The 26080-nt window shown below is 41.1% G+C and overlaps 1 protein-coding gene across 1 annotated transcript; it reads left to right on the top strand.

Moving 5' to 3' along the window:
- Positions 1-719: 719 nt before the first annotated feature.
- On the top strand, positions 720-25484 carry tlr18 (toll-like receptor 18). Its single transcript, XM_058647819.1, has 6 exons — positions 720-856; positions 13002-14015; positions 15120-16302; positions 17206-17637; positions 23784-23927; positions 25270-25484. Exons 2-6 carry the CDS (start codon positions 13012-13014, stop codon positions 25426-25428), a joined length of 2922 nt encoding a protein of 973 aa, XP_058503802.1. The 5' UTR covers positions 720-856; positions 13002-13011; the 3' UTR covers positions 25429-25484.
- Positions 25485-26080: the final 596 nt, after the last annotated feature.

Genomic DNA, 26080 nt, shown 5'->3' with positions numbered 1-26080 from the left:
TGAATCCGTGTGAAACCAACACTCTTCGTGAACAAGTGTTGCATGCTCATGTGCTCTGGAGGCGTAGCTTTGGAGGCAAGTCTCAAAAAACGGGTTTGGACTTTTTGGAATTCAAAATGTAGCCTGCACCTGGATCTGCACCTAAATTTAACAAGCAGGTCCTTGGCCTGGTCCTTGGCCTGGTCCTTGGCCTGGTCCTTGGCCTGGTCCTTGGCCTGGTCCTTGGCCTGGTCCTTGGCCTGGTCCTTGGCCTGGTCCTTGGCCTGGTCCTTGGCCTGGTCCTTGGCCTGGTCCTTGGCCTGGTCCTTGGCCTGAACCTTATCCCTTAAAAAAGTTTGGTGAAAATCTGTTGGCTTGTTTTTCTGTAATTTGATGAACTTACAAACCAAATAGCCAGCAGACAGGCCCAGGTAACCCCAATGGTGCAGGTAATAAAACCATCCATCCAGGCTTTTTCTACTGCTATATCCTGCGCGGGAAGTTCGCGGGGCGGGGTTACACCCTGGACAGTTCACCAGTGTAATAAAACCAAATAAAACCACTTTTTTTTCCCTCGTATGTTTTTGCCTTGAAGTTGTTTTTCAGTAAAGTTCTGATTTAAATAGAAGGTGAAGCTTCTGGGGAGGAGAGAATTCCCTCTGATACATTCCACATTCCTGAGCCAGAGAGGCAGAAGCAGACAGAGACAGGGGGAGGAGAGAGAGAGAGAGAGAGAGAGAGAGAAAATAACCAAGCGAAGAGAGTTTGCCACAGGCTAAATCATTTGGTGTTGAGTCACTTCTGACTGAGCTTCAAACAGCACAGGTTAAAATGTGTTACAAGAAGTCAAGCCGAGGAAAAGGAAACAACATCACAGGTGAGCTGAGGCTGTTTCAAACTTTTTCTTCTGATTTTGAGTTAAAAAAAAACGTAGAAATCCTAAAATCTTCTTGTTTCAGGAAACTTTTGGACTATGCAGTGATTTGTATTAAGTGTATATGATAAATGATGTTGTTATCGTACAGTATGATATGATGCGGCACTTGAACGGCTGATTCACCTCCAGCTGAAAGAATCTGGCAGACACAGGTGTCGCTGATGACATGAATTACTGGGACTCTCATTAACGTCATCAGCGACACCTGGGCTTTCCCCGCTGACACAAGTCATAAAAGGCCACCAGTCAGAGCTGCGTGTCTGTCTGCGTGTCTGTCTGTCCGGCACAACAGAGTATCAGTGAGGGATTTTAAAACGTGTTACCGATTCTGCAAGTTTCAGCTCGTCAGTCAGGGCTCACCAGAACTCATGAAATCATAAAAATAAACTGGGGGAATGTAAGAAATCAAATAAGCAGGAAAATAAGTCCTATTGCTTCCCAACTGGGAAGCCTTGTCTAAATTATATCTAAAAACAACATTCATAATGAAAATACAAGGTTACAAAACACATTAAAAATAAAGCAGGACAAACACAACATCAAGTGAGAGCAAACCAAATTGCATATATCACATTAAGGCAAGAGTTTTCAAGAAGTCTTTTGTAATTTAAGAAAAAAAATATGTAGTGAATCCTCAAGCCCCATCTCACACAGTTTGTTCCACAGTAGAGGATGTTGTTGGGAATATTTCCCTAAGAAAAACATCAAACAGAAGAACATGGGAACAGTGTTTCCTTGCTGCTCACCCTGGAAATAAATTTACATGTTAAAAATACAGGTTACTGCCCTGCACCTTAAACAGCAACCATGTGTAAATAATCATTTCAGAAGGATATATCTGAAGTCCTTTGGATAAAACCATCATGTGGGTTAGTGACCCCAGCCACAGATGGAGCCACATCCGGTGTTCTCCTTGTGTCCTTTGAGTTTTGAGCCAATAAGAGCAAAGGTTGTGTCACAGAAGAGATTCTGAGCTGCTGCAGCCAGTGGAGAGCAACTGTGGCTCGCTCTCGCCTCGTTTTTAAGTCATGTCCTCCACACGTTGCTCGATTGTTGTGTTTTTGTCGTTTCATACACACGCAAACTGTGTGTTAGGTCCTTGAAAACGCAGATGTAGAAAAACTTTGTGCTACGGCATCAGACGGAGCCAAATCTAGCCAAACCTGAGCTAGTGTTAGCATTTAAATGTACTTTTAACGTGCATACATGGTACTGCATATTTATATACATGCATATTTTTGTTGTTTGACTACATGAACATGTAGTAAGGTTTTGTCTCCCTCTTCTCATTGACCAAAAACACTTCACAGTTGCAGTTATAGTGCCACCTGTTGACTTGGCATGTTTCTGACATACCAATATCAGTCCGAAACAGTCATTTTACACATTTCGCATAATTTCAAAGACCTCATTGTCCAACTGTGTAACAAATATTCTTCTCCCATCATGAAGAAATAAGCAGCCCACGCCATGACACAGCTGAAATGCTGTATTTTTGAGTGTGAGATACCAAGATGTCTATCAATTTTTTACTTTTACTCCACTCTAACTGTCAATCAGAAGAAGAAGAAGAGTTGCTATTATGGTCTATATTTATACAGAGCTTTTCTAGTCTTGATAAGCTGCACTTTTCCCCCGTTCACACGCTTCAACTTGTTTTGCTCAAGGACAGGTAATTATAGACTAGCAGAGCCAGAAATTGAACCCACAACCTTCCATTTGAAACACAACTCATGCTACCACTGAGCCACCATGGCTCAATCCTAACACCTTTGATACTTAAGTACAGTAAATGTCATATACTTTAAGACTTTTACTTAAGTAATATTATAAAAATGCATTTGTTTTTCCTCAGGGAATGTGAGGTTTGTTCATTTGGTTTATAAAAAGATACTTCATTAAAGTTATAATGCTATTATTTTACTGGTCCGGCCCACTTGAGATCAAATTGGGCCATTTGAGTTAGAGTCTTCAAGTTGCCTAATCCCCAAATTTGCATGTTTGAGAAAACCCAAACACGGGGAGAAAATGCATGGATGAAGACGTTTTGGGGGAATTACCACGTGTGGACAGGATCCTTTTTTTATTTTTTATTTTTTAAACTGGTGTAGGAAGACGTTCACCTGCTTGTTGACGATGTCACAGTGACATTTTGAATCTCCATAGAAAGACAAAGTTTCAAACCACCCTGCTCTGTTTTTCAGTCCAGTATCATCACATCAATGTGGTGCTGCAGAGCAGAGTTGCTCCATCATATATTTATATTTGATGAAATACCTTAAGGAAGCTTTGTGCTTTGACCCATGTATGAGTTATGTGGCAGCAAATATGCAACAAGGGCGCACTGTCCAGAGGTTGTCACACCAGGTGAAATATTCCGAGAAGTCTGGCTTGTTCTCATCCAATAATGAAAACAAGGGCTGAACAGAATATATGAGAATGATTTGTAGAGTGTGTCTGGCAGTGCCTCCAACAATCAGAAATATTAGTTCTGTCATCCACCGATGATAAACCATACACAACTCCCCAACTTCAAAACATGGAGTTGTGTTTTTTTTTTTTTTTTGATTAAGCCAAAACTTAAAAATAATAAATAAATAAAACTCTTAGAACTTCCTTGTTGTGCGATAAACAGGTACTTGATTCACGACACTGCCGTGACACTGACAGATTTTTTCTTCACGATTCCTCATGAGCCACAGTTCCAATCAATCCATCAATCAAACTTTAATTATATAGCACTTTTCCTACAAGGCAATGTGACTTCACAGGATTAAAAACATAGTCAAAGAGAAACAACAGGAAGAAAAGAGAGGAGTGAGGCATGATAACAGCACTCTTTGCCCTCAGGCAGGTTTCAGGCAGGATCGCTTCAGTGTTGTTGTTTTTTGTATTTGATTTTTTTAATTTATTTTTAGCGACAATTATCATTATGTTTTTAAAAAAGCAATTATAAGGGATTAAGAGCTTTATCCTCGATGACAGTCGTCCCTGAGGCAATCAGCCACCTTCAAATGTGAGCAGCTGTGCCGCTACCACGCTAAAGCTCCATTTAAAGCAGGATCACGAGGCAAGTGGTTGATTGTCGAAATAATAATTTGCAAGTTTATGAAAATACTAAACAACATTTTTGGTATCACGGCTCTGAGCACAGACAGACAGACTGACGTGAATTATAGAATTAAGCACAGGCTGTGCACAGAGGGACTTTTATTCTCTCCACAATATAAACACTTTTTTCATTATAGGTCTTGTAGGTTTTTTTTCAGTTTCTTTGCAGTGTAGGCAGTTGTTGAGAAATGTAAGACTCTTTCCACCAAAGGGACCTGTATGCAGAGTAGAACAGCCCATCATGAGCCAGATTTTGCAAAGGATTTGTAAACTGAACTCAGACAAGTTGCAGAAATGTTGCTCTCTCTCTCTCTCTCTCTCTCTCTCTCTCTCTCTCTCTCTCTCTCTCTCTCTCTCTCTCTCTCTCTCTCTCTCTCTCTCTCTCTCTCTCTCTCTCTCTCTCTCTCTCTCTCTCTCTTAAATCACTTGATTTAAATTAAAGAAATAAAGGGATTTTATAGAATTACTCATCAAGACTGCCAAAATAAATCCTGCTACTGTACCTTCAAATGGGCTGAAGTCAGCAGTAGCTTGGCTGGAGATTGTTGCCACAACACTGAAGTATAAAATGCTTTGGCTAAAGCTATTTTTAAAAGGTTAATAGCTGCATGTTCTGAGAGCGAGCAGCAGCTGCTTTCTTGGGGGATTTGTTTGCTAAGCTGAATCCCCGCTGCGGTTTCAACCTTTTTTAAATCTCTTTCAAACTGTTTTTTTCTTGATTTAAAGAATCGCCTCGAGATAAAAAAAAAAACTCCCCCGTCTTTTCACTCTTCCTTCTTTATCACCGTGCTGTTCCTGGAGTGCCGCTGACTGTAGGGCAGGATTCTCTCAGGACCCTCTCAGTTATTGTGCATGAAATGGATTTCTGTCTACGTCCTTGCCTTTGCGGTGTCATTGGCTCAGGCGCTGGTGGCGTACGTGAAGCTATTTTAATTTTACTGTTAGTGTGGGTTAAAATACGTAATACGCAAGAGAAGGCAAAATAAAACCAATGCGTCTCATCACGTCCCGTCAGTGTCTGCAGTTAAAGTGTGTGACTATTGTCTTTTCTTCAGTGGTATATACTGTAAATGATGCAGTTTTCCTGTTTCCTCCTCAAGCCAACCAGGAAATAAGAATACACTGAATACACCGTCTCCACCGGTTGCAAAAAAGAACTCCATTTGAATGGAAGTCTATTTGAAAATCAATCTCTCTCGATTTTCTCACGTCCTGAGGAGTTAATGGTCTCTATGAGTCGTTCTTCAATGGCAAATTATGCCACTTGGGTAAATGATGTTCCCGTGCAGAGGAAATATGCCCAAATAAGTGTCTGTGTGACTGACAGCCGGTGCCAGGAAGCAGGTGACGTTTGTGTATTATGAATTATTTCCAAAATGTCAACATCGTGACAACCAAGACTTTCAAGTTCAGATTCCTACGTTGACGTTCTAACTATATCTATTATGAATGTCAAGATTTAAAAAAGGGGGGGATTTGGAATCCATTTGGAACAACTGACCCAAGTTTTTAAACTCATGAATCAAAGAACTGATTCCAGTGTTTTTCCCTGAACAGTTATCAGTTAACATCAAACACATGTCTACTAAGTTGCACTTTCTATGGATGGAAACACACGCAAATACCCGACATAGTTTACAAAATGTCCTATAATGTTACATTGACCCATAAAATCTCATTCTACAACATAGTTTGTGAAAAGTGTGACAAAAAAATAATTGACTTATGTAGAACTCAGCTCCAGTGAGTGAAAGACATGAAAGTCATGAACGGTTTTAATGAATGACTTGATGAATCACCCAGCTTGCATCATCACTTTGAGCCTCTTTCGTGCGTTAACTAAGCACGCACTTGTCTTTGAACACATCCAACACTGATGTCACTGTTTATTGTTTTATTTTGGGAATCAACTTCCTCTCTTCATGTGACTTCCCTTGACTTGTCCTTAGCTCACATCATGACTTCGTTTCCCGCCAGAGGTCACCGAACATGGTGAAAGCACAGAAGCGGAACTGTTACTCATGACGGGTTGTGCCACACTGTGCACAGAACACTTTTGGAAACGATGGTGGGCAATACTTTTTAACTTTGGGAAACATTTTTAACTTTTGGAATGACAGAAATCTAGGTAAGATTTAAAGCCTTCATTTTACACCATCAATGGACAAATGACATAATGAACATTTCTGATAGTGGATATTTGACTTGAACTATTAGAATTTTAAGGTAAAGTTCTTTTCCCTAATGCCATGTCTGACAAATTTGAATCCTGTCAAATCCATAAAGTACAGTGACAATGATTCTACAAACTCAAATATTGTTGCAGTATATACAGAGGCTATACAAATGTGCAGTATAGAGTTATATCCTTTCAGCACAACCTAGGCAATCTGATGAAGAAGAAAAAACAGCAACAACTATATAACACACCTGAGCAAAAAGTCCTCAAAATGTTTTCGAAATACATCACAGTTCAAAAGTTCACTTGTTCACTCGCTCGTTTTTAAGAACAAAAAGAAAAGAAAAACTCTCTAATTTTGTGACTTCTGCACAATTATTGCTACTTTATATCACCACTAAACATGTGATCTAAAATGAATCAACAACATTTTTTTTTAAAGCCTGAATATGTGACCTATAAACACCCCCCCAGGACGTCCATATAAGGAGTTGTGTAGTAGTCCCACGGCAATTTGTCATGGGTGCACCTGTACCGCTGGAGCTCTAAGGGTTAATAAATATCACAAATACAAGAAACGGTTTACTTTTAAATAAATTAAAATCAATCAGTGGTTTAAAAGTGCAAACAAGTTAAAGAGCAGGAGTTTAAGAACACATGTCTGCTTCAAATGAAATTAGATTTTGTTATTCTGCCACAGATTAAGATTTCAAATTAACCAGGTTGCCAAGGTGTGCATTTTCCACAGCCAATATTTGATTAGGCTAATAATCAATAGTCAGTTAAGCATTAGTACTAAATCACAAACCGGACATTTGAGGGTGTCCTTATTCTGAGGTCGCAGAATCAACTTTTTTCACCAGTTTCTGATGGGCAGATTAAAGGCGACAACAATCCACAGATTAAGTCAACAGTGCATGTAAACGAGAGTGTGATATAAACACATGTGCAGCTGTGTTGCTGCGGTTGACCTGGTGTGATTCAGAGCTGTGTTTCTACGTAGCACGTAAACATTATTAAAGCAGAGCAAAGGGCGCATGTGAACGTGTCTGCTGTACAGTGGCCTCAGTGCTGCCACCACAGTGTCCACCGTTTACTACCAACTATTGACTGCTGGGAAAATATCACTTATTTAATGATGGTCTTTCCTGGCAAATCACAGTGATACCGTATCAATGATAGGGCCTGGTTTCCACGACAACCGTGTTGCTGATTTAATGCACGACACCCACTTGATGTTGAGAGTGCAACATGAGCATTGCTCAAAACATCAGGTTTTGCTGCTGGTTCTGCACCGTCTTCATCTTTCAAAACCAGGCGAGACCACATTTGAATGAAATTGTGAAGCAAGGGGTGGATCTCAGTGAGAGAGTGAGGATCATGCATGACATGCAGTGTGTTAACTGTGTTTACCTTAAAGTAGAGCACAACTGAATACTGGGAGTGTGTTCATGAGAAGGTGGTGTCAGGGATTTTTCAGTCATGTGATTTCTGAAGGTTATTCTATATTAACTCATTCATAATTACCAGTAATTGTCCTTTGTTTAAAGGTAGGGTTGGAGATGTGTTTTTGAACTTTAAAAAGTCCCTTTCTTCAGACTTCCCTCCGCAGCATCGGTAACTTTCCTGACTTTCCGGTAACCTTAACTTTTTTTGGAAACTCGTTCAAATTACTCCGTGATTCCAAGAAACAACAAATACTCTCAAAAGACTCACCAAGTTAACCTACCTGTCCAGTAGAAACAGTTGGCATCACTTTGCAGCCCTTTGTGGGCGTTCAGTTGTCGCCACCAGCGTTCAAATGCCGCAGTGATGCTCACTCCGGTCTTGGATTGCTCTGCATCAGCCTTTTTCTTGGCAGTAGCTTTTCCCCAAAAAGTTTGTTCTTTCGTTTGCGACCAAAACCTGTTGTTGGCAACTTTTCTGTCATAACGTTGCTGCAACTGTCTTGTTGGATTCTCTGTTGCTGTCTTCTGATCATGTGCGATTAGTGCACGCAGAGGGGTTGGATCGAGTGTCACGATCACATTATTTCGTTCAATATGATTGGATGGTGCTTTTACAGGCCTACAATTATGTTCTGAAGAGGATTTTAAAAAAAATACTCCAGAAAATGATCTCCCACTCAACTTTTGATTTTGCAGCATTGTGTTTCCATATGGTTGCTCATATTTTATCAAAAACTTGTGATGGCTATTTTCATCTATATTCAACATATAACCAATATTCAGAGTCAGTTTATTGCTTCACTTTGCATTAATCTACAGCCGAGTATCATTTTAAATCTAGCCGTCGGTTCCATAAGTGTGATCTGGAGAACGATGCATTTGTTGTTACTGGGAAATGTGTTCGCAGGAACGGGTCAGACAAAGTTTGACAGCCCCAATCAAATGCCGTTGAATTTGATTTTCCTTCCCGATGCATTTATGTTCGCTTCATTTCCAGGACACGCTGTTCACAAAGACACAAACAGCCTTTTTCATTCTGGTCGTCAAAGAATGGATTGACCGCGTGTCTCTAATGCAAACGTATTAGCGGTGCTGCTTATCTTATTTGAAACTCAGGTGTAGCAAAACAACTCCAACATGTGCTGCTGAGGGGATTTCCAATATTTTCCCCTATTCATGGTTTATGAGCTAGACAGCATGTGTGAATCACTGACGTGTGTGTGTGTGTGTGTACAAAGAGCCACAATGTTTGGGTCATATAGATTGTATGACCTGCAGAAACCTGTTGAAGCAACACTGCAGTTGTGACGACGAGGAAATTAAAAGCCAGAGATGCTATCGAGGGCGAGCGAGAGCTGCAGCATTGGCAGCATATTTGCACACATTCCTTCCGCAGATAAGGCTGCACTGTGCACGTCGCAGGTTTCACAGGTAAACACAGGAGAAATGACTCACCATGCAAAAAACCCTGCCAGGCAGGTTAATGTCAAATCCGATGGAAGTTGGAGGTCAGGAAGACTCTGGGCTTTGTTGACCCGTGTTATCCCCCTTTTCTTTTTCACCTCTGACGAGGAGATCATGTCTTTTCACCGCGTGTCAGTTGAGGTGGGTTTGTTTCTTTTTGTCTGCAAACACATTGAACCAATTTGACAGAGGACATGTGATCTTTTTATTTGTTGTTTTTCCTCGATTTTATACTCGTGTGTCGTCTCGTTGGACTGTCATGTGGGTATTCTGGTTCTTGTTTTCTAAAGATCCATTGCGCAACGTTCAGCTTTGACAGGTGTCAGGAAACAAAATATTATCCGTAGACTGTGTAATATAAAAAAGAACATACTCTTCTGGTTGCAAAACAAACTCCCATTCAAATCCTCCTGAACCGTATCAGTTTTTGAAAAATTCATCTGCAACCAGGCACCTTCTGGGCGGAAGTAGCTGTCGGTCACGCTGGGGTTCACTCATGTGTCATACGTTCTCGTCTTTTTGCCTCAACATAGGAACAACGTTTACAAAACTGACCTGCACAACGCGTCAAACCTGGAGATGATGAGCTCCAGCAGCAGACGACCACACCAGACACTTTATTATGCATGATGACAGATGACTGGTAGTTTCTGTTCATATCAGGTGTAAGTCTTTGAAATCAAATAAAAAGGCATCTTGTGATGTGATTTACAAAACTAGAACAAGTGATTCTTTTAAAAATAATAGTTTTACTCTCCACCTTGTTGTAGCACGTTCTTGTTTTTGTTTTGCTGCATGTAAAAGAGAAAAATACGTCACATTTTTAAGAGGTTTAAGGGGATTTTTTTGTCGTCAGCTCCTAACACGGCATCATTTTATAACGTATATATTTATAACCTTTCCCGTGAGTGTTTTCACTGAGTCAATATTATTGATCATTTAATCTCGTGTCAGTTTCCAGGAACAGCTGCCCACTTGTTGACCAGATTAAATGGACGAGGAGCAGCAGCATCATGGCTCCTGTTCTCCTTGTGATGTTATATGACCCCGGAAGGAGGATGCAGGCAATGTTAGCTCATACAAACAGTAAAAATATTTATTCAGTGAACTCGTGATGACTCCCTCTGAGGCATTTCTCATCATTCATAGTATTATTTATTGTTTAACACTTAACCTACATGCACCAGAAGATCTTTGCCGTTTTACTTTTCCATGAGAACTGTTGGATTGAGTGTTTTACAACCATTGTTCACAGACAGCATTAGCTGCAAAAGGGACAACACACTGTTATCCATGAGCTTGTGACGTCTTAAATAAACCCAGATGTTGTATTTGTGCATAAATTATCCGCAGAGAATTAACTACATTGTTGAGTAACAGTTCTGAGGTCCTATCCATTCCTTATTCCCAACACGACTGTAAGATCTCAAACAATACACTCACCATCACCTGCTACTGCGCTTTTTACGATGACACACTTTCTGGAGGATGTCCAGGCTGTCACAGATCCAATAACACTTCATTTATAATAACCCCATAAACCATAGTAAACAAGGAAAAGAAAAAGGCATTTACAGGACTTGTATCCGCACAGACATAAATATTTATTTAAGTCGCGTCTCTTCTGGACAAAGAAGAGAATTGTTTGAGTGGGAGGTCATAAAGTCTGAAGGCTCTTCACGTGAGGTTTGTGACCTCGGACCGTATAAATAAAGATTGAGGAGAGGGGGATGTCAAAGTGTCAGCTAACGCGGTGATACGGAGGACACTGGTCTGAAGAGGGTGAGTGTACCTGTTACAGATCTGCTGTCAGAGTCCAAATAATGACTCTAAAGTGTGATTGTGACGATGAGTTTTGATTCAAACCTTTCTTTGTTTGAACTTTTTAGCTGGTCCTCACAACGTCAAGGGGCTTTTAAGTTTGTTTTTTAGCTTTAGAAGATGTGATAGACTTGGGTTTAGTCAGGGTTAGGTTAGGATAATGGCTTTGGGACTTTATTGGCATATTTCCACCGGCTTTACTCACCTAGGCACGGCACGACACGGCACGGTTTAGGTTGCTGCTCCACTACAACAAATAACACAACTAAAAATAGTACCTGGTACCATATGCTAGTGGAAACGCTACTTAAACCGTGCCGTGGCGAGGCGAGTAGAGCCAGTGGAAATGCACCATAAGTGTCCTTATTGAGACTGCTGTACAAGGATATTTGTCACATTTCAATTGTATTTGTATTGTGCCAAATTCATAACATACATTATCTCAAGTCACAAGGACAGTTGCATTGCATGTCATTCGGGGTGGAGTGGCTTAGTGGTTAAGACCGGTACCCTGTGTGCGGAAGACATCATGGTCGCAGTGGTCGCAATTTCGACTCCACCCCTGGCTGATTGTACTCAATTCCATTGTAAGTCGCTTTGGATAAAAGCGTCTGCTAAATGACATGCAATGCAACAAGGATAGTTATTATAGAGAAACCCATTATAGAGGAACACAATGAGCCAGCACTTAGCAACAGTGGAGAGAAAGAAAATACAGAACCAGGCTCAGAGTGTATGCACATCTGCCTCAACCGGTTGGGGTAGGAGAGAGAGTGGAGAGAGTTTGAGATCAGGAACACTTGTAATAACAATTATCATCATCTTCATCCTGTTGTCCAGGGTGTGACATCATGCCTCTTGCCCCAACGCCACCTAGGATTAGTTCCAGCTCCTCATTTGACCCTCGGAAAAGGACAAGTCGTAGATGAATGGATGGATGAGGATAATATTAAGGTTAATAGTAACAGTGACAGAGCTGTGGTGTCAAATCTGGATCTTGAAGCTCTGGAATCAAAGACACCTGATTCCAGGTGTCTTTTAGGCCGATCCTCACAAGATTTTCACAGCATTAGATTCATGTGCTCTTTTTTTCTGCATTTTCAGTCAACATAAAATTGATAATAGATAATTAACAGAAGTTTACTTTTGCACTTTGTTTGCAGTTTGAAATCCGAAATCTGTCGGATGAGATTGAGAAGAAGAAAAAATTGTGTGTGTGTGATGCATTTGTATTTCTTGGTGCAGGTGTATCGTCTTTCTATCATGGCCGTTCAATTTCACACCGAGGTTGACATCCGTATCACTTCACTTTCTGGCTGTTCAGCCTGCAGCAGAAACGGACAGTTCCATTTCTGTCCTTTTCTTTTTTTTATCTGAATTCCTCTCTTGTCTCTCGCTGATAGAACAACTTTGCACTTTACTAAAAGATTTATTTTTAAGGTTAAGGCACATTTTCTTCTATCAGGAATCAGATACCACTTGTTTGAGGTGTTATGTTAAAGAATGATGAGTCAGACAATCGGTCACAGATTGATAGAGAACTGTGTGTCCACAGAGATAATAGACTTATCTTTATATTCTTATGTATATTTAAATTATTGCAGCAATAAAACAAACGTTAATTACACAAACAAGATGATTGCAATCTAAAACAAGTATCGTGAATGTGTTACTTGCTGCCTACCTATATACAAATAGACATAGTATTTTGGTTTTAAAATGAACTCCAGATGTGCTATTTCACTTTTCACACATTTGAAATTGCAAAAACTGCAACCAGGCACCAGTTGGACACACTGGTGTCCAGTCAGCTGTACCGTGCTTTATCATCTGTGTTCCTCTAAATGGGAAACATCATTTTGAAAATCAACACCATGTTTTATTGAAGAAGAGCTCGCACTTGAGAGCCAGGAAAATGTTTAATGACGTAGATTAGAAGCCTATTTTACCATAGAACTGATTTCTTCCTGCGACTGAAATTGTTCAAAAGAGATTTAGGATTTCATTGGAATGCAAAGAAAAAAAATAAAAGTTGATCTTTTCTCTTCTTGTTCTCTTACAGGTCTGTCACAATGATTTGGCAGTTAATCCATATCAGTGCTCTCCTTATTGGAGCACTCACGTCCCCGACTCCATCCTCCTCCCTGTCCTCCTCCTCCTCCACCACCACTGACCCACAGGAACATCCCTGTCACATCTACGACTTGGGCCGCTCTGCAGACTGTCTGGGCCGGCAGCTCAGCGACGTTCCCTGGAGACAGTTTCCTTCCACACTTGAAGCCGTGGATCTCTCCTACAATAAACTTCAAGCTGTCCACGCTGACGACTTCCTCCGCCTCCCGCGGCTCCGCAGCCTTCAGCTGCAGTTCAACAACATCTCACACGTTGACAGTGATGCCTTCAGAAACAACCCACTGCTGGAGCATCTCAACATCTTCAATAACTCCCTGCAAGAAATCCCTGCCAGAGCTCTGACGCCTCTCACCAATCTAAAACAGCTCTACATGTCCAACAACCTTTATATACATGCCACTCTGAATGAAAGCTTCTCCAAACTTGTCAAGCTCCAGATCCTGTCTATGGGTGGCCCTCTGGTGAAGGGTCTAAGGAAAGCAGATTTTCAGCCCCTGAAGAACATCAGGTTACAGGGATTTGCAATCAAATGCTCGTCCAACCTGAGCTACTATGAGCCAGGAAGTTTGGAGGTCATTCAGACCAAGCAGATGGGTTTTGATATGGCTGTAGACCAGCGACCTGAAGCCCTCGTGCACATGCTGCGCGACCTCGCCAACAAGACCTTCAGTGTCGTCCAGTTCCGCAACCTCTTTGAGTTTACCTACTACGTGGGGAAGGAGGACATTTTCCAGGGTTTAAGAGACATCAAAGCGTATCAACTCATCTTCCACAGAGGTAAATACAACGAAAACCTCCTGAGGATGGCTTTAACCAACTTACAACTCACTCCAATCAAAAGAGTGAGACTTCAGTACATTGACTTTGCTCGTTCCCCCACGTTTGTCGACATCGGGGCAGGATCCAGCATCACAGACCTGGCACTGGATCGGCTGGATCTTTGGTGAGTATCTATTCAAGTAGCCCTTATCAATTTGAATACATAATCAGAATTGACTTTATTGTCATTACAAAATTTAAAATTGTTACTCTGTGGTGCAAACACAGGACATTTGAATAGTACTGATAATAAAACGTGCACTAGTTTGAATGCTCGTTATACAATTTACTAGCAGTTTTGCTGTGTTTGTTTTCAGTCAACATATGATGTCAGCTGGTTACATTTACCAAAAAAAGTAGATTAATTTCTACCATCTCCACTCTTTGATCAGTACAATGAACACCATAGTCACAGAAATGAACAAAAAAGCAAGCATTTTCTATCATGACAGTCTGGTTTATTTTATTAGGGCCACATATTAATAGTTTTAGAAACAAAATTTGAAAAAATAAAATCAGAATTCTGACTTTAATCTCAGAAGTCAGGCTGTTTTTCATTATTCTTTTTACATTTGGCCCTCATCCTCCTACGTACTTTCAGCTTTAAGCTACTTGATCCACAGAGCAAAGATACTGAGTGAAATAGAAAATGTATTTTTTCTTCTGTTGGCATCATCCGTTATTAATCACTGCACGTAGAGCTGAGCATATACTGAGCTCCGTTTCCTGTCAGTGCAAGGAGAGGAGGAATACATTTATTGGAATATTGACAATCTGCTTGTTGTTGCATACTCTTCAAATATCATAATACAAACCAAATAATTTTAATCTTTCAATTTAATATCATATGTTTTTGTCAAAATAAGGAAACACAGTAAAATGTAACTATTGATTTTAAAAATGACACAGAAATTGCTCATTTTGCGGGTATAGCTTGCTTTCCAATAAAATGTTTTGCAAATTTTAATCAAATTCTTTTAGAATTTGGTTGAAGAAAAAATAAAAGCATCAACTTTTATCCAGTTATTCACATTTACCTTTTTAAAATGATACATCAGCTTTTCCTCCTCCCTCAACCATAAAACTTATCGCATGCCTTTTTTTTTTTCAAACCTTCTGTGTTTCCATTCAAGTTTTCTAATGCGAATGACCTGATTTTGTGACTTTCAATGACAAAAAGCAAGATTCTTATTTGCACAGAGAGCGCTGAATATTTCTCCTCTTGCAGGTACATCAGCAATCCCGATGTGCTGCGATTCGACTGGCGTTTCACCTGGTTGAAGAAAATTAAACAGCTGTCCATACAGTATGTGTATTTCAACTCGGTGCCGTGCGATTCCTGGGTCGAGATGGAGGGCGTGGAGTTTCTGGATGTTTCCAACAACCGACTGCTGAACGACTACCTCTTCAACCAGCGCTGCGACTACAAGGGCACCATGCCCAATCTCCACACCTTCAACCTAAGCACCAATGAACTGACGAGCCTGAAGGACTTGTCGTCGCTGACGCGGAAGTTCAAGCGCTTGCAGGTGTTGGACGTTAGCGACAACAACCTCGGATCTGCCCACGACAGCCGCGACTGTGTTTGGCAGCCGAATATCTCTCGTCTTATCGCTCACCACAATCACTTTGTCAGTGAAGCCCTCCGCTGTTTGCCCACCACGGTGCACTACTTGGACCTGTCCTACTGTGACCTGGACCAGCTGGACATTGCGTACTTTGAGGACGCGATCCATCTGAAGGAGCTCCTGCTCACTGGGAATAAAATCAAGTTCATCCCGTCAAAATGGACGAGTCCAACACTGCAGACGCTGGCTTTGGATGGGAATTCGTTTGGCCTCATTAGTAAGGAGACCTTCCATGGTATGCCCAAGCTCTCTCGCTTAACAGCCGGGAATAACCCTTACCATTGCACTTGTGAGCTTCACGCCTTTGTCCAGGACACAGTTTCAAAAGGAAAGGTCGACTTAACCGACTGGCCTTTGAACTACAGGTGCTATCACCCGGAGGCCTTCCTCAACACGTTTGTATCCAAGTACCTCCCAGGTGAAGTGGCCTGCGATATCCGGCTAGTCATCGTCATTTGTGTTGCGACCACGACGGCAGTGATCCTGATACTGATGTTGATCTGCTATATTTTTGACCTTCCGTGGTACACGAAGGCCACCTATCAGATCATCAGGGCCAAATACAGAGCTCGCAAGGAAAAGGCGGCAGGGGAATCGGGGACTTATACCTACCACGCGTTCATATCCTACAGCCACTGTGATGCAGACTGGGTGAGGGATCAGCTCCTGCCCTGTTTGGAGAACAACAGGAACCCCTACCGCCTGTGCATTCACGAGAGAGACTTCATGCCCGGAAGGTGGATCATCGACAACATCATTGAGAACATCGAAAACAGCCACAAGGTACTGAAGTGTTGTTTTTAATAGTTACTTATTGAATCTTTATTGACGTGTTGTTTGTCATTTCAACGAGTGACAGCTTGATCGATGGCTGACCAGCTTGCTTGTAATTCCATCTCTTCAGTGCAGTGGATTTCTGTAGGTTTATATATTTTAAAACTTTACACATTTTCAACAGCAAAAACAAAACGTTGTTTTCTTAGGTACTACCGTTTTAAGATGCTTGACGGATGGTTTCTTTTTAAATAAAAGCCTTTTTGTGTAACTGCTCTGTTTGGATACTGGTTTACAGCATCATATAAGCACCAGATTTAATTGCAGCTCGCAGCCCTCGGCTGTGCGTCAACCCTCTCTCTCCCAATTTAAATTTTCTTATGTTTAATGGTAATAATGCCAACAATATTGTGTATACCCAAAGCAAAACAAAGACAAATGCTTGATGTCTGATTCTTGAATCTGTTTGTAACATGATTTCCACTTAATATACACGCAATAGTGAAATGGAATCATCGCCCGCTTAAAGCTTGCTTTTACGTAAAGCATTAGCCTAACCGATCAACAGTTGTAGCTATTATGTCAAATAAATGAAGGAAGGGCTCTTTATTGTCATTATACAACCGACACTGGTTGATCAGAGACTGTGTGCGCCACCACAATGGACCAACCTGACCAAATGCAAAATACCAAAGGGCAATTTTAACCATTCATACATCCATCCATCTTCTACCACTTTATTCTCCACCAATGGTCAATTTAGAGTGTCCAATTTGCCTAATCCCCATATTGCATGTTTTTGGACTGTGGGAGGAAGCCAGAGAACCCAGAGCAAACCCACGCACACACGGGGACAACATGCAAACTCCATGCAGCCAATTTTAACCAATTCTTCTTTATTTCCATCCTCAGGTAATATTTGTCCTCTCCCGGAACTTTGTCAACAGTGAGTGGTGCAACTACGAGTTGTACTTCACCCAGCAGAGGTCCATGGGAAAGACGTTCAGTGACGTCATCCTCATTGTGAAGGAGAAGATTGACCCCAGGTCGCTGCCCAGCAAGTACTGCAAACTGAAGAAGATGCTGAGCACCAAGACGTACCTGGAGTGGCCAGAGCAGGCCAATCAGCAGGCGTTCTTCTGGGAGCAGCTGAAGAGCGTTCTGGGCAAACCCACAATGACCCGAGAGAGGGGGCAGAGCGTCAAGAGCAGAACGTCGTCTGCGAGCGGCGTTTCTGTGATAGGACAGCCGCAGTATCAAGGTCCAAATGGAGTAAACCGTGACGCAGACCAAGAGGCAGAAATCAAAAGTGTTAAAAGGAACGACAGAGAGATACCTGTGATGGCATTTTGACCACCAGTGCAAAGTTCATTTATTTTTCTAAGGGAAAACAACTAAAGTTAAGGGGTTGTGGCTGAATGACCGAGTCCTCTGTCAAAAGCTTGACGTGGAAGCCTGGCTCGAATGTTAAAATCCCGACTGCTTGCGCTCTTATGGTTAGTGTATGACTGTGAATTTAAATGTAAACAACAATACAGACAGGTTTATGTTCGAAAAAAAAAAAAGAGTGAAAATCTTGAAATCATTTGCAATATCTACAGATTTTGCAAATGTTGCAGACCCAGTCGCTCAGACAGGTGTCGTTGTTTTGCTTTGTTTTCAGACGAAGGACGGAGAAAACAAATAACGTCACATAAATTCTGCTCCACAAAGACCAAACTGAAGCAGAATAATCAATAAACAGCAACAACATTTTAAGTATGCATCTCAGATTAATTCCTCTTTCACACAAGTTTACGAGTGCGAGTGTGAGTGTGAGTGTGAGTGTGGGGCTACTGGTCTAAGTAAGGCTCACATGGTGGTGTAGTGGTTAGAGCCGCCCAGGTTTGCAACCCGGTCAGAATTTGTACATGGTGTTTGGATGTTTTCCTGTGTGTGTGTGTGTGGGGAGGGGGGGGTTTCTCCGGGTTCCCCCTTTTCTTCCCACAGTCCAAAAACATGCAGATGTTAATTGAACACTAAATGGACCGTGGGTCTGAACATGAGAGTGAATGGTTGTTTGTCTGTGTGTTGGCCCTGCGATGGACCTGTGGCTCCTCATGTGGAGGATAAAGCAGTAGAAAAATAGATGGATGGATTGATGGTCCCCAAGTAAAGCTCAAGTTACTGCGCTCAAGTTACCTTTTGTGTGTGTGGCGAGTGCCAAGCTGTGAGCAAAAGCCAGTGTCTCATTAAGATGACAGAATACAACATGATCACTAGCCTGCCCGTGCCATTCTGTCACATTATCCCCTCCAGTGCCGGGGCTCATGCCCTCTGTTCTGCTTTTCCCTCTCAGCGTCCGAGGCCGGCTGCCCCTTTGACAGGCGTTGAAAGGCCCCAAACTCGCTGGCTGAAATGAAATACCCCCCCCCCCCCCGTTGCACTCTGGATAACAAGTTAGGTGTCAGGAAGATGTGGTGACAGGTACCATAAAAGGACCTCTCTCTTTCTCTGGCTCTCTCTCCCTATTACACTATTAACTCTCTGAGGCATTAGACCATCATTTCTCCCAACTCTCATATCTCACAGATGAGTCAAAGGTCACGCAGGCTGTATGATACCTATAGTCTGTCCGAAAACAATTTCTGACCCATTAGGGCAAAATACAGTGGAAATAAATAGTGAATCTTGGCAGATTATTGGATTTCAGCAGTTCACGCTGGCCCGTGAGAATTGTCAGTGCGTCGTGATGAAAAGCTGAACGTTTAAAGAGAAAGTGAGGACTTGTGATTCTCTCGCTTGGATCTTGTTTGCGTCGTGTGTGCTAATGAACTCAGAGTGGCTCCCCGCGGGCCTGGGAGTGTTTCGAGTGGACACGTCGTGAATTAAAACGATCTCGTCGTCATTGATTTGACGTGATCTCGTCCTGCCGTCTGTCTTGGAACAAAGGCAGCTGAGGGATTTGGATTTTGGAATTTATTTGATGTTGTGAGGAAGGGAAAAAGAACAGGAACTCATGCAAAATAAAGCAGAATTTGAGGCTAAATTTGGACAGGGAGACAACTACCTTTTATAAAAAATATGACATATAACTGAAATATAACTCTAAATCTATCTGTAACTAGTAACTTTGCCCTTATTTAAGCAGCAATTATTAAAACTTACAGTATGCTGTATATAGAGGCTACAAGAAATCCAACAAAAACTCAAAATGCTTAAAATAGGGTTCAATTTGTACATTTTGGAAATATGTCACAGTTCAAAGTTCACTCGGCTCGTTTTTAGGAACAAAAAGAAAAGAAACACACGTCTATTTTGTGACTTCTGCACAATTATTGCCACTTTATGTCACGACTAAAAAAATGAATCCTAACTTACGCATAAGAAGACGAAAAAAACTAATTTTGTAAAGCCTGAATATGTGACCTATAAACACACACCCCCCAGGATGTCCATATAAGGAGCTTTGTTATTATTCCCACAACAAATTACCACGGGTGCACCTGCGGCACAGATCCGTGCTGTGCGAGCACTGAGGTGTTAAATTCCCTGACAACTGCATCCTCATTACATGTTGTAAAAGACGTATTTTCTCTCTTGATTATATTTGAATTTGACCTTTGCTCTTGTTTTACCGGCGTCCTTATTAGTGCCATGATTCCATCACTCTATTCTATTATGAGCAATATGTGCAGTCATTTGCAGAGTGTGCAAACGGCCTGTAGATGACACCCTTGAACTGCATATTCTTTGATGGACGTTGACATTAATGCACAAAGAGGGTGGCGGATGGATGTGTGTGTGTGTGTGTGTGTGTGTGTTGCACAAAATCAGTAGATAATTGATGCAACTTCACAGACTCCTGAAGGTTTTTCTGAAGCTTAGAGGGAAAAAAAATGTGAAAAAAGGTGAAGCGGGTGAGGCTGCACGAACCCTCACATGAATATTATGTGTGAATAATATATAATGTAAAGCATGCTGGCATGGGATCTCAAAGTTGTAATTGTTTTGTAAAGATTTCTAGATGATTCTATGTATTTTTATAGACTGTAAATATGCAGAATGTCTCTTTATTACTTGTGATGAAATAAAATGTTTTTAAAATACTGTATTTCACATGTTCACATCTCTAAACAACCGGCAGTCGGAGAACTATGGTTGCTATGGTTTCACAGATGAGGAGGAGCCTCTCACGCCGTCACATCAAAGACACCGCTCCGTCGTAAAGAATTCATACTGATATCTGTCCAATGTGAGAATAGAGCATCTGTCTGTTCTGAGGACAGGCGTCGGGTTTGTCAGATGTTGAATTCAGGAACCTTCACATCTTGATTGTTTTAAAACACATTTGTGCAAACCAAAATTCGATTATTTTAAATGAAGTGTGTCTCCTCTGATCGACATATCCTTCACTAACAGAAGTAAGGGAAATGTAAGACTTAGGACTGGCACTAAATTGCTCTCATGTTCAAGAGAAAATAATCCACAGTGGCATTTGTCTTCGACATCCTCTTCCCTTTCAACTCCAGTGCTTTTTTTTTAACGGATAAAAAGAGCTTTTATAGCTGCAAACACTGTCTTTTGGCAGCCCACGTGCTACGAGCTGCATTATTGGATGGTTGGCGGTGGTTGGCAGAGTTTGTGGGCTGCAAATGAACATTTTAAGTGTAAACAAACTGTCAGTACGTCGTTATAAATAGTGTTTTTTTTCACCTTTTCAATGCTTTTACTGCTAAAACTCTTAACAGTACATTTTAGAGAAGGTCTTTTGATACCGAACTACAGTAAATGTCATATACTTTGAAGACTTTTACACAAGTAATATTGCACTTTTACTGCATGTACATGTACATGTTGTGTATCTACTGCACGTGAAGAGCAATTTCAGCAAATGACCTCATCTTCTGTGACCTTATTCTCCCCCACTTTTACACCAGAGTTAAATATCAGTGAAGTTAAACAATAAAGCAGATACATGCATCCATAAAAACCTTCACTTTGGCCACATGAAGGAACCTGATGGACATGATTTGCATTGAGCCAACAGGATCATTTCATTTGACTGGACTTTGTGCACTTCATTTGCATTGCTCCTGCCAGTGATGAATCATCCACACGTAATCATTGCAGATGATGTTGGACTGGAGTACCTGCAATAAGTGAGGTAAAAAGAATTTAAAAAAAAAGAGGAACGAGTTCCAACTTTCTTTTTTATTGTAGAGTATATAGCAGGGTGAAGATGTTGAAAAATCACAAAAAAGTTATTATGTTATTTTTCCTGAAAACAGGCAAAACAAAACATTTGGTCTTTCATCGTTTTCAGTTAAAGGTCCAAAGATCTGCAATAATATTCCTTTAGAAATACAATTATTAGTTGATATTTCTAACTTTTTCAGTTTAAAACAACATAACACTTTAACTTTAACACGCATGCTGCATTACCGCTATCTGGAAAAATTCAGACAGTTTCAGAAAAGCTGAGAAGTTGCACGTCAAAGCCAACGTGCGGTTATTACGGTAATTTCACTGGCGCTGTTGCAGGAAGCCGGAGAATCAACGTCTTTGTCGTCAGAAATGGAAAAAGTCTGTGTATAGTTTCCATTTTTTGGCCTGTTTTTGGACACTGAGATAAAAATTCCAACAAATGTTACTTTAAAATATGTCTCATAATGTTCAAATTTCAAATTTCCAGGCTACATCCAGCCTCACTGTCACACCTGAACAAAACCATTGTGAATATGATCAGCTGTGATCAGTGATATATAAACCAAACACACAATTCAACTTCATGTTTCACCATAAATGGCAACTGTTCCTATAACTTTACAGCTCCACTGTTTGAGCTCATGTCTTGTGAGGCTGATTAGGGCACCTTGTCACGGCCACAGGCTCCGCCCCCTCATCCTCTGTGTCTTTTGCATTTGGTCACTTTTTGTTGACCAGGTTCAATTTATTGCATGTGTGTGCATACAAGGCTGAAATAGAAGGTGTTGTCCAGAGGGAGGCGCTTATCTGATTGTGATGAATGTGCACTCAGGTGAGAGGAGCACATATAAGAGATGAGAGGAGAAGAGAGCTGGAGTCACTTCCTGCTGCTCTTGTTAGCGTCACACCTGTCCAGGTGAGTGTCCCTGCTGTTTTCCTCTCCTCTGCGTGTTTTCTGGACATGAATGTGTTTTCAATTAGGTTTTTAAAGGCTCTGCTGCTCTTAATTCTGCGCCTGACATTCATTTAATTAGCTGCCTGGAATAAATTATTAAGAGCAATTAACAGAGACTAATCGGGGGGGGGGGGGGGGATGTGGGTCCCGGAGGGGTTGTGTATGTGGGTTGTTGACACTCTGGGTTAAGGACACGCTGCTGCTGGGCATCGCTGATTGAAATCAATGGACGTGAGTTACGTATAAATGAAGGATGAAGTGAATGTTAAGATTCTCATGTAACCCTAATGGAAGCCACAGCCGCTGCAGCACATGTGCAGGGCCGGCTCGAGACTTTATGGGGTCCTAAGCTGAGTTTTATTTGAAATAGCAGTGTTGTAATGTAACAAAGTACAAATACTTTGTAGCAACTTTTACTTTTACTACACTACATTGATACAGAAGGGACTCATGGCTTGGAGGAGGGCCACATGTGGCCCGCAGGCCACACATTTGACACTTGAATTAAATAAGTAAACCACTTTAATAACTTGTTTCTTTAAATATATCTTGGGATCTCTAGTTTTCTGTAATATGTTTTTTTTTCTTCACACACTATCATCATTATACATCATTTTGTGACCTGTTCATTCATTTAAATGCACCTCACTTGCAATGTTCCAGTTCGTCTTCTGGATTTCCGTTTCTGTGGCAGCAAACTGAACAACCTCGGTTTGAGCACAGAACTTTACGGATAACGTGTGGAGGTTTAGGAAATGCTGATCCCTGGACAACCAGTTATATGTGTGATATGGATAAATAAACATGTACATGATAAAAAGACAAATGGTTTAGTCGCTATATTCTGCATTTTACAATTAATAATTGAATGAATATTACTTAAAAATAACACAGATTTGGTTGTTGGAATCATGCCTTTAATTCTTCTCACTTCAGAGATGTTTATGGGGCCTAATTATGAAAAGGTTTATTTCTCCTGGGGACCAAGTTGACCTACAGCGTCCCTGCAGGGGGTCCACAGTCCTTTTGTCCTCCACAGGTTCATGGACCTGCCTCTCGGGTGTCCGATGGTGACGGATTAACGTCTAACTGGCTGCTCTCTGTATCACTGTGCCTGCTCTTGGTTATGAATGTTCTTGTTTGGGGGGAAAAAAGCAGTCGATCATGTCCCTAAAACAGTTTTTATAGGTGCATCCAAGGTGCTTTCATCTTTTAAAATCAGTTGTTGACGACACACTTCATCATATCTGTCTGAGAAAACATGTCGTTCTTGATTTGTCACTTGGGATTTCAAAATAGATACATTTTTACTTTACCTACTTTTGTTTTTATTCAACTGCAGGACTGAAAAATGTTGCCCCCACTGCAAGAATCAATGGCGCTGATGATCCGAGTGTTCCACTCCTACTCAGGAAAAGAGGGCGACAAGTACAAGCTGAACAATGCGGAGATGAAGATGCTGCTGAAAGAAGAACTCTCCGAATTCATAGCGGTGAGTATCTCGTCCAACCCTCACACGTCACACGTGTCGTCATGCTGTGGAAAAACCCTGTGAGTCCTGACACACGTGGGAAACGCGTGTGCACTTTCACTGGCTTCCTGTGACAATGAGACAATAAAATAGTGTAGGAAGTATAAAATTGACACCAATGAACAAGTTGTACAATAAAACTATGAGAACGATAATAAAAAACAACATCTCTTACTGGGTTGAAAGCCCACAGGTAAAAATGGGTTTTTAAAAGTGCACAGGTAAGGGGGCGTGTCTAACATGCTGCACTGAGCACAGAAAAAAATTTCCTCTCTGAGCTTCTGTCTATATTTGGGTATCTGTAGGAGGAGCTGACCCCAGAGTAAGGCGGGGCTAAGAGGGGAGTCTCACTGACTCCAGAATAAAGTGCGTTGCAGTAATCCAGGCGAGACGTAATCAAGGCATGGATTACTGTCTCAAAGTGCTGTGTTGAAAGGATATGTATATTTTATTTTATTTAACTTGTTAAATGGGAAAAAGAAGCCAGATTTCACAGCGTCCCCCAATGTGACGATCCAATTTAGAATGACTGTCCATTTTAAAAGCCAGATTTTGTGACTGCAGGCTTAACGTGCTGTTTTCAAAGGGTCAACGGGATGGATTTCAAAATCTTACTCCTCGTCTGCACGTGCTAGACGTATGTATTAGTTCCCTGTGAAGTGAAGCAGTGTTCAGTTCTTCTCACCTGTGCAACTAACTTCCTGAACACCTGAGGTCTGAGCTCACACTGTCCGCTCCATTAAATCAGGCCTGAAAACATCATTATTAGTATTATTTACTGCCGCTTTTTTCTTAAATTCTTAAATAATCATCTTAGTGATCAATGTGTTCTTGTCTTGGCAAATCACACTCTAATCTCTCGTGATTTTAATGTCTTGCTTTTATCCTATGCCGTTGTAAAGCACTATGAGTTGCCCTGTGTTTGGATAGTGCTGCACAAATAAACCTGCCTTGCCTTTTAAAATAAACCAAAACTGTTTGTGCAGCTTAAAATGTGAAGTCTTTTTTTTTGTGGCATGACCCCTGAACTTGGAACTGGCTCCTGAAAGGTCGACCAGGGCCAGGTCTGGATCTAAAAAAAGTCAAATATGTTATCTATAAACCAAAAATCTTCATTCATTTGCTTTTGTTATAGAGAGCTACGGAACAAGAAAATATTCACATTTTGGAAGCAGGAAAAATCAGTGAGCTGATTAATCGTTGCAGCCTTAATTAAAACTGTTGCTTAGCTGAGACAAACACCCACATCGAGTGTGTTGTTTTGTTTTTGTTTTCTTTGTCAGCTTATACTTATGGTTTTCAGGCCAGCAATGAACCTGCCAAGGTGGAGAAGATCATGCACGACCTGGACGAAAACAAGGACGGCGAAGTGGACTTCCCGGAGTTTGTCTTCCTGGTGGCCTCACTGACCGTCGCCTGCAACGAGTTCTTTGAAGAAAAAAAGGAACGATGCATCAACTGAATGCAGCACCTGTGATGTTTTCAGTCTTCAATAAATAAGACAAAGGTGTCTCCCTATTTTCTCACGTCTGTTCATTTCTTGGAACAAGCTTTGGTGCTTAAAGTCTGAGAGGAGCATCCTACATGTGAAGAGGTCGCTTCAGGGGAGGAGAGAGGAGACTTGAGTTTGAAAAGAACCTTGAGCACCACCTAGTGTCCAAGGAAAGTAGACCGCTTTTTTTTTATATATATATATATATATAAGTGCTTTACACTGTAAAACAAAAAAATGGGGGCTAAAGTGAAACAGGAAACACTGAAGCTGAACTGAAATCACTTTATCGCTCAGGAAAAAGGAAGGCGTTTCATTGCTTTGTGTAAATGGTCAAAATAAATGATATAACAAGTCAAAGTGCAAATAAATGGACAGTTAAAGCAGTTAAAGTTCAGACTTCAGACTTCAGTTCAGCAGATTGTGATTTTCTTTATTATTTAACCAGGAATAAAATACATTTAGATTAAAAATCTCTTTTGCATATACTGCAGATAAAACCATACAGTCATACAGCATATTATAAAAAAATTAAAGTTCACACTAACACAGGGAGAACATGCGGGAATGGACCCAGTATCTTCTTGCTGTGAAGCAACAGTACTAACCACAACACCACCGT

This window comes from Solea solea, chromosome 13 (assembly GCF_958295425.1).
Source record: "Solea solea chromosome 13, fSolSol10.1, whole genome shotgun sequence".
NCBI classification, from domain to species: domain Eukaryota; kingdom Metazoa; phylum Chordata; class Actinopteri; order Pleuronectiformes; family Soleidae; genus Solea; species Solea solea.
This window is presented reverse-complemented; position numbering and strand designations above follow the sequence as displayed.

Excerpts from the sequence above, each read along its gene's own strand:
- tlr18 (XM_058647819.1), top strand. The coding sequence starts at position 13,012 with ATGATTTGGCAGTTAATCCATATCAGTGCTCTCCTTATTGGAGCACTC. Across the intron at positions 17,638-23,783 it reads ACAGAGAGATACCTGTGATG|AAAATGTTGCCCCCACTGCA; the intron begins GCATTTTGACCA and ends CTGCAGGACTGA. Across the intron at positions 23,928-25,269 it reads AACTCTCCGAATTCATAGCG|GCCAGCAATGAACCTGCCAA; the intron begins GTGAGTATCTCG and ends TATGGTTTTCAG.